This window comes from Herpailurus yagouaroundi, unplaced genomic scaffold (assembly GCF_014898765.1).
Source record: "Herpailurus yagouaroundi ecotype Mexico unplaced genomic scaffold, PumYag 28, whole genome shotgun sequence".
NCBI lineage: Eukaryota > Metazoa > Chordata > Mammalia > Carnivora > Felidae > Herpailurus > Herpailurus yagouaroundi.
This window is the reverse complement of record NW_024412376.1, coordinates 163,872,201-163,880,662: the sequence shown is the minus strand read 5'-3', so window position 1 is coordinate 163,880,662 and position 8,462 is coordinate 163,872,201. Positions and strand designations below refer to the sequence as shown.

At 60.8% G+C, this 8,462-nt stretch overlaps 1 protein-coding gene across 1 annotated transcript in view; it reads left to right on the top strand.

Annotated features, from left to right (window-relative positions):
* The window catches only part of CUNH4orf50 (chromosome unknown C4orf50 homolog), a 48,322-nt gene that overhangs the window by 12,920 nt on the left and 26,940 nt on the right, over positions 1-8,462 (top strand). The window contains 4 exon segments of the mRNA XM_040494858.1: positions 3,529-3,730; positions 4,880-5,007; positions 5,825-5,890; positions 5,892-8,258. Coding sequence (XP_040350792.1) covers positions 3,529-3,730; positions 4,880-5,007; positions 5,825-5,890; positions 5,892-8,258 — 2,763 coding nt within the window.

Sequence of the window (8,462 nt, the reverse complement as noted above, 5' to 3'; positions counted from 1 at the left end):
GCGCTTTTCCAAGCAGGACCTCATCAGCGCTGGGAGGTAGCCAGGCAGGAATCCCCCTGTCCTTGTACCCAGCCTCACAGTCCAGAGAAGGCACGCCACTGGCCTGGGATCACACACCATCCAGTTTCCAGAACAAATGCCTTGGGGCCCAGGTCCCTGAAGGGACGGGCCACTGCAATGACAGACAAACCGTGGCCTGGGGAGGAGTTTGGGGAGAGCGTTTCTGTTCAGGGCACGGGTGAGAGGAAAGTTAAAAGGACTGTGGTTTGCAAGACAAGAAGGGGCACCGGGGCTGGAAGGGTGACCCTGCTCTTTGAAATTTTATAGGGGAGACAGACACAGGGGCAGGTAGGGGAGACCTGGGCCATAGCCTGCTACAGCAGGGGACAGCCCAGGGGCTGTGGTCTGGACTAGAGGGAGGGCTTGTGCAGGGAGATGAAAAGTTACACACTTAAAAATGTCATGCCAGAGCAGAGATCAAGCTCCCGGTGACCCCAGCATCAAGAATGTGGGAAGCTCCCAGAACGTCTCTGCCCCGGCAGTGTGGGTAGAGTGCCCCCTGGTGGCGCTTACAGGAATCGTTTCATTGTGCAGCAAGTTCAAATTCCAGGCAGCCCCCTCCCTGCTCTGGCTCTCACTTGTGCAGAAGTCTGTATTGCATACTTGGGACTCCAGTAGTCAGCAAGGGCTTTAAAGCGTGGGCCGGCAGGGTCAAAAAATAAAACACAGCAGAGCCACGGACATGCAAGTAACACAAAAGGAAAGACGAATGTGTAGTGGCCTTCCACAGAAAGATCAAGTCCATTAGTTACAGAATAAATACACATACACAAAAGCTCAAGGTCCCATTTTATTCTGAATATTGGTCAAATAGTAAAAGTGCCCCAGTGCGGTTTATAGTTGGTGAAAATCAGAAACAACCTAAACGTACAATTAGAAGGCCCTGACTTGGTAAGTGAAGGCATCCCTTCTGTCAGAGGTTATGAGGCAGCCGTAAAACACCACGTTATAGGAGAACTTGTGGGGAGATGATCCTTCCGTATCATCAAATGAGAAATGCATGCGGCAAAAATGGGCATTTTGTAGAAACGGACTTTTGGAAGAATTTAAGTGTCTCTGCATAGAAGAAAACCCAGGTGGATATATCCTGACACACTGATCGTGTTTGTGTCCGGATAGCTCTGTATTCCTCATTTTCCTCTTTTTTGCTTATCTTTCCCCATAATTGCATGTGAAAGCTGAAGCCACGTAAAACTGGGGGCTGCTGCCCCCCCCCCCCCGAGCACCGAAAGGCAGGAAGGGTTGACAAGACTGAGCGGGGGTGGGGAGGCAGGGAAGGGCAGAGAAAGCCCGGACCCAGTTCAAGACCCGAGCTCTGGTTCTGTTCTCCCTCCGTGTGTGCTGTGTGACCTTGGACCGGCCACTGTCCCTCTCTGAGTAGTGGTTTGGTCACTTGTGAAATGAAGGGCGTGTAGCACCTTCTTCTAGGATGTCCCCCTGCCCCACCAAGTCGCCTCCCGGAGGCGGGGGGTCTGTGTGTTTTATCCGCGGCGGTGTCCCCAGCTCCAGAACAGGGTGCCACTTAGCTGAGGCTCGGCAAGTATTTGTTGAACCGAATTGAAGTCAACTTGGGTATCGGAACGAAACCCAAACAGAAGCAAACAGAGCTGCGGTGCTGGCCTTCGACGCTGCCCTGCCGGCTCTCCCTCCTCCCTTCTTCCCTCCTCCTTGCCATCGCTCTCTTGCTCCCCTCCACGTGGAGCCTCTGTCTCCCTTTGTCCATCCTGCTCCCTCCTCTTCTTCTCACGACCTCCTCTCTCCTCCGTTTCCTCTTCTCCCCCTCTTTCTGGTGGTGATTTTGATGAAATCAAAACCCCACATGCAGAACACGAGGCCGGCGCCCAGGCCCCCCTGGCTTTGGGGGCTTTGGGCCGAGGCCGTGCTCTGTGGCAAAGCCCCCGGGCGATTCTAAGGTGCAGCCAGGGTTGAGGTGCCTGGTCTGTGAGGCCGCTGGACGTGACATCACACAGACAGCCGGGAGGTCCCAAACCCAGAGAGTGAGCGGAAGATGCTTGAGGGAGGGAAGGGACTTGATTTGGGGGAGGGCCAGGGAAGCCCTTGTTGAAGATCTGGCCTTTACGCGGAGCTCAGAGAAGAGCAGGTTAGCCGGGCAGAGGGGTGGGAAGAGAGGCAGGCAGCAGGCACTAGGGGTGCAGGGCTCTGAGGCAGGGCTGGGGGGAGAAGGGTCCCTTTAAGGAGCAGAATGAGGGTGGGGGCAGTGGGGCCGGGCAGCGGTTTCCTCTTTCTGCACAGCGGGAAGCGTGTCAGGGACAGGAGAGCAACCCGATCTGGTTTCCATCTCACCGGGATGGCTCCGCTGCTGAACGGGGTGTGCAGGGTGGGGCAGAGAGAGAGGTGCGGGCAACCCCCGTCCTTCCTAGGAAGACGTGTAGCCAGGCAGAAGGAACAGCATATGCAGATGTGCAGAGGCAGGCAAGAAGCTGGCTGGGGAGGGGCGGGGAGGCCACCGTGAGCAGAAACCAGGGTGAGGAGTATCAGCCCCCCTGCCCCCACCCCGACGGTGCCCTTACGGCAGCCTTGAACCGATCCCAGCCTGGGGAGGGGGAGCCACGGGAGGTCTTGTAGGTGTGAGAGTGCAAGCTAGGGGGTCCCTGGCAGTGTGAGTGGGATGTGGGGGGACAGGAGGCCTGGCTAGGTGTCGATGCAGGGCTCTGCTGAGAGCAGGTGAGCAGCCGGGGGACAGGGGACAGGGGGACGATGTTACCTGTTCTTCTCTGTTACCCCTGCACCTAGAATAGCACCGGACACACAGTCGGAGCCTAATAAGCGTTTGCTGAATAAGTGCTGCATACCTGTCCTTCTGCAAGTTCTGCCCATCCATCTATCGAACATTTATTAAGCACCTAATGTGTGCCAGGCCAAGGTGAGGGTGCCAACCACATGAGGCCAAGTGGAAGGCTTGAAGGACTCAAGGTCTAGTGGGGAAGCAGGGAAAGAAGCAAACAGCGCCCATTAGAACCTGGTTCCAAGTAGTGGGGGCTGTGGGAAGCCGGAGGGGGCCCGTCCCCAGCCCCTCGTGGATGGTGGGTCGGCGCTGGGCTGTGTCTGCACGATGCCCTGCAGGGCGGGTGCCGGCTCAGGGAAGCTCTGTCCGCACAGCTGGCTTGCCGTTTGGGAGAGGCCGAGGGGAGGGGTGTCCCCTGGAGACCCGTGGCTGCAGCATTTGGGACTTGTTGACGGTTGAAGGACAGGACTGCCTGGGGCCCCCCGGGCAGGCACCTGCCTCTGCTGGGGGGACACAGAGGACCTTCGGGAAGGAGAGGGGACTGGGAGCCTGTGGTGCCACTCTAGGGAGCCTGGGGGCATCTTGGCCGGACAGACACTCCTCGGAGAACCGAGTGCCACACCTCGTTGTCTGCTGAACTGAGTCGTGCCAATAGGAGGGGGGTTGGCCTTCGGACCAAGGGCACTGGGGCCGGGGTCAGGCCTCGTGCCCTCTGCTCTCAGCCGGGGACCCGGCTCCCTCCCGAGTGGTTGGAGGAAGCATCCTCCCAGCTCCCTTCTTGTGTCTTCCTCAAGGACGCCCTGAGCCAGCTTCACGACGAGCCACTGGCCCTGCCAGGGGAGGGCGCCCTGGATGCCTGCCGAAGCCGAGGCTTGCAGACCACCCTCTGCTCCCACGGCGCCCCTGGCCCGAGAAGCTCAGCAGGTGTGTGGGTGCTGTGGGTGCGTCGGGTGCCTGCGTGGACCTCCGCTGACGGGCTAGCTCGCCTGGGACATGCTAGTGTGCCGGGGCGGGGGCGGGGCGGGGGGGGGGGTGACTGCCCTATTCTGCAGAGGGGAAGCTAAGGCTCAGAGAGGTAGTGTCGCTTGCTCGATGCCACACAGCTGGAGAAGGTGGGATCAGGGTGTGCGATGTCCAGACAAGGTCCTTGACGTGGGCTCACCTAGACATTGAGGCTCACTCCCTCCGCCCTCAGAAGGGTGCCAGCCTGGTGACACCTGTCCTAGCACGGGGCAGCCGGTGTCTCGGGAGGGGATGTCTTTGCAGAAGACCATGTAACGACTATTCTGTTCCCCCCCCTCCCCCCCTTGACAGCTCAGGGGTGAGACAGGTGTGAGGTCTGGGAGCTGCTAGGGCTCAGAGCCCCTTGTCCCTAACTTGTCCCTCATGGGAACCCATGTGTCTGGTCACAGTCTTGGGCCTGGCTTCCAGAGCCTCTGTTGCAAAAGCCGCTGCACTTGGGGAGCCCCAAAGCCACAATGTCCAACTAGCTGTCTGTGGTTTACGGACAGCCTTCCGAGGCCAAATGCAGTTTGCAGACGAGAGGGTTACTTACACCCAGCGGTGCCGGTGATGGGCCCCCTGACGCTCCCCCTCCCCCCCCCATTCTATTTCTGGGGAGCAGAGCTGGCAAGTCAAACAGGTCCGATTTGTCCGTGGAAGAAGGAGGAGGGGGGCGGTCTGGTGGTGAAGTCTAGGGCCAGCCCCTTTGTCTGCATGCCAGCCGTGCGGGGCTGGGGGTGGGGCGGGGGATCAGCACCCCGTGCGACCACGAGGGGGCGGGGTTGAGGCAGGTCTCACGGCAGGTATTCGTCACCTGCGTGAGCTTTGTGGTCAGCACAGGTGGCTTCCAGACCCGACCTGCTGCTCATCGGCGACAGTCATTCCCCATCCGCGAGCCTCGGTTTCCTCGCCTGGCAGGTTGCGGCCATTGGCTGTCTCTGGGGCTCGGAGGACGTGAGTCCGTGAGAAGAGCCGGGCCCTCCCACGTGCAGGGGGCTCAGTCACTGGCAACAGTTGTGAGAAAACCCCTAGGAGGGTCTCTTTAACTCTTGGGGTCCTCTTGCCTCCCAGGCCAGCCCTCCGAGGCGTGCTGCTCCTGGGACCGTGTTGGGGCCGGGCGAGGCCCCTGTGTTGTGGTGGCAGGCCTGGAGGCCACAGATGAGACCCTGGAAGACGTCCCAGGATCTGACCGTGGACGGGTGAGGTCGGAGGCTTTCTGCCAGCCCAGGGCTCCAGCCCTACTGCGCGTGGGCGGCGGGAGAAGGGGCTCAAGCAGGGCTTGGAAGAACGTTCTGGAACTAACTGAGAAGGAGATTCGAGGGGATGCACTGTAACAGCCTGAGACCTGGGTGGGGAGTGGGCAGGTCCCCAGCCCGGGGCCGCGGGTCAGTCAGGCTGCACGGAGCCAAGTTGCCCCTCCCAGGCCCCCCTCCCTCCTAGCAGCCCCTCCCCAGCCCAGCCTGTGAGCTGGCCCAGTCTCCTCCCTGGATACATGCACCGAATTAGCATGTCTTGCGGGCCGGCACTGGTCTAGGCCCAGGGCCCCTGCCCCGCCCTGTCCCCTAGATCTCCCACGACGACGGAAATGTCCGGTGCTCTTGGAATGTAGCCGGTGGCCGGTGGCCTGTGGCTACCGTATTGGACACGCAGGGCTGAGGGGCGTTAGACGATGCCCACGTAGACGTGCAGCGGGATGTGCGGAGGGGGGCACAGTAAAAGGGAACATGAACCGTGTGGGGAAACGGTCAGGGGCTTCTTGAGGAAGTAACGTCTGAGCAGAGATATGCATCGATTGAGACTAAGCCACGAGGGGATCTGGGGAGGGATATTCTGGGCAGAGGGAAGAGCAGGTGCAAAGGCCCTGGGGTGGCACCAGGCTTGGTGTGCTAGGGAGGCCCGTGTGGCTGGGTGAGGAAGCACCAAGAGCATCAGGAGATGAGGTCTGAGAGGTGTGGGGGACTAAAGAGAGGCAGGGGCCGCTTCACACCTTCCCTTCTCTTCTCTTCCCATCCTTAGCGGACTCTGGCTGAGCCCAGCTTGGATGCGCAGACTTTTCTCCTCATCTGTGGCTGCCCCCCCCGGCCAGTACAGGGATGGCTCACTCCTCCCCGTGGAGCTGGCCGGGATTTCGGAGCAGAGGCTAGCAGCTGCCCAGGTCCTGGTGCAGACGTCCACACTCCCTCCCTGGGGGCCGGCCGGGGACCCCCCTTCCTTGCCGCCACTGCTCCTGCTCCGGGAGGCTTCTCCACAAGAATCCCAGATGCGACGGACGCTGGACGCCAGGTTCCCACCTGCTCCCAGAGCCGGAGGACCCACCTGCCGGAATCCCCACTGGAGAAGGGACCAGAATGCCTCCCTCTGCCACGAGCCCCCCCAGATCTCAAGTCACAAATTCAAGTCACCCAGAGATGTGAAAGGCGCTTGGAAGGAGGGAGGAGGGCCCCCAGAGTGGAGAACCGAGGAGTGGGGGGCGAGGAGGAGTCGGGGCAGGAAGGAGGCAGACCTTGGTGACGAGAGCAAGCTAAGTCAGGAAAGCCGAGACAACCCGAGCCTGGGGGACGGCGTCAGAGCCCCAGAGGGCCAGCTGGTCGAGAACAGGGCCTCAGAAACCCAGGCCTCTGTCCCCTGCCCTTGGCCCAGGCCAAAGCTCCCATGGCCTCTTTTGCAGGAGGAGGCCCCCGTGTCAACTGAGGGTCCCGCACCCCTGAGTAGGAGGTGGAGGGAGGGAGGGCTTTTGTCACCGGAGGAGGAAGAGGCCCCCCCAGCCAGGGCCCAGGGCTCCCAGAGGCCAAGTCCGGGAGGCACTCAGCTCCTTGCAGGGCAGGGAGAGGAGGAAACGCTCGTGTGGTCTGCAAATGCTCCGAATCTGCAAGAGGAAAGCCCTGGGGACCAAAGGCAAGGAGAGAAGGAGGAGAAAGCACCGCCTCTAGAAGGGTCTCCTCTGGCCCACAGGGATGTCCCTGGGGAGCCTGGCCCCGAGGAACGTGAGCACCAGGAAACGCTCTCCCCGGTGGCGGAGGGAGGTCTGACACTGTCTCCCCGATCGGCCTTTCCACCCAGGGGAACTGAACCTACCAGTGATCCGTGGGCTCTGAGCCAACAACCTGACAGGTCTGAGCTCAGAAGAGACGAATTTGGGAAGGAGGCAGAAGCTTCTTCCCAGCAACTCTCCCTCCTGCAGCGTGGGGGCGGGGGGCGATGGTGGCCAACCTCCACGCCGGCTGGAGGAAGCAAGAGTTTGGCTCGGAAACAGCACAGCCCCCCAGAGAATGCTCACTCCCAGCAGGCTTTGGCAAACCAGGGCTCGGATATTTGTTTGGCCAGAGAGGTCAGACCCGGGGGGACCGATGAAGAGGTCGGACCAGGCGGGACGGAGGACCTGGGGACCAGCACCGTTCTCCCAGGGATGGTGCCTGATTCAGATGACGTGGGTCCGGGTCCAGGGTGGCCCTCCGAGCTGGGTGGGAACCAGCCCTCCCAGCCACTGAGAGCCCTTGAAGAAGAGAGGAGAAGCTTTCACCGGCTCATCTCTGGGCTGAAACGAGAGAGAAGCCAAGTTTTACGTGACAACGCCGAGCTGCGGGGCGACCGAGAGAGATGCCGTCGAAAAGTGTGCGCCCTCGAGGAAGAGCAGGAGAGAAATGTGACCAAGATGGCGGTCCTCGAACAGGACAACAGCATGCTGGTCGGAGACATCGCGCTCTTGAAGAGGGAGCTGGCCCAATACCGGCAGGTCGTGTCTGACCTGGAAGACTGCAACGGGAAAAGTTATGGCAAAATTTCCGAGCTCGAAGAGGAGAACGAGCAGCTGAAAGGGCGCCTGGCCCAGCTTCAGAGAGCCACGGCCGAGAGCGCCAGAAAATCCAAGGGCGTGATGGAGCACGTCACGATGGAAAACCGGGAGCTCAAGGCGCTGATCTCGGAGCTCGGGGTCAGTTACAAAGAGCTGATGAAGGGCGTGGTGGTGGGGATAGAAGACACGGTCCAGGCCTTCAGGGGGGAGAACGCCCATCTTCTGAGCAGGATCCGCGTCCTGGAGACAGAAGTCGCGTTGGGGGCCAGCACAGCTGGGGGCCGCTTGGTGAGAGCGGAGGAGGGTCCGCAGGGGGAAAGCAAGATGGTGGGGGGCAAGGAGGGTGCTGTGGAAAGGGGGGTGCAGGTGACTCAGCTGTCAGGGCAACTGACCGCAGAAGCCCACGGGCCGCCCTTGGAGGAGAAACCAGGTCTGGCTGGCAGGTGGATGGGGCCTTCCTTACGCACGGAGAATTCCAGAAATGATGGCAATTCAGCCGCTTCGTCGCTGGTGGGGGGAAGTGCCGAGGTATCCAGTGCCCCGCGAGGGAACATCGACGGAGCAGGAGCGAGAGAAGCACGTTTGGAAAAGGAGGAGAAAAGACCATGGTGTTCTGCAGACCCAGGGCGAGCTCTGAGGGCAAGCAACGGCCCCCAGGTAGGTTGATCTCGAATCGCTGCCTTCTCATCATCTTGCTAACTTTCTAGAGTGCGGAGCGTCCCCTTTCCTCAGGTGAGCGTCCAGCAGCCCTCGGAGGAGGGACGATCATCGTCCCCATTTAGCAGATGCGAGAACGCGGGCACAGGGAACTTTAAATAACTTGGGCCGTCAGGTCGCAGGAAGGGTGGACTCCCACCCGGA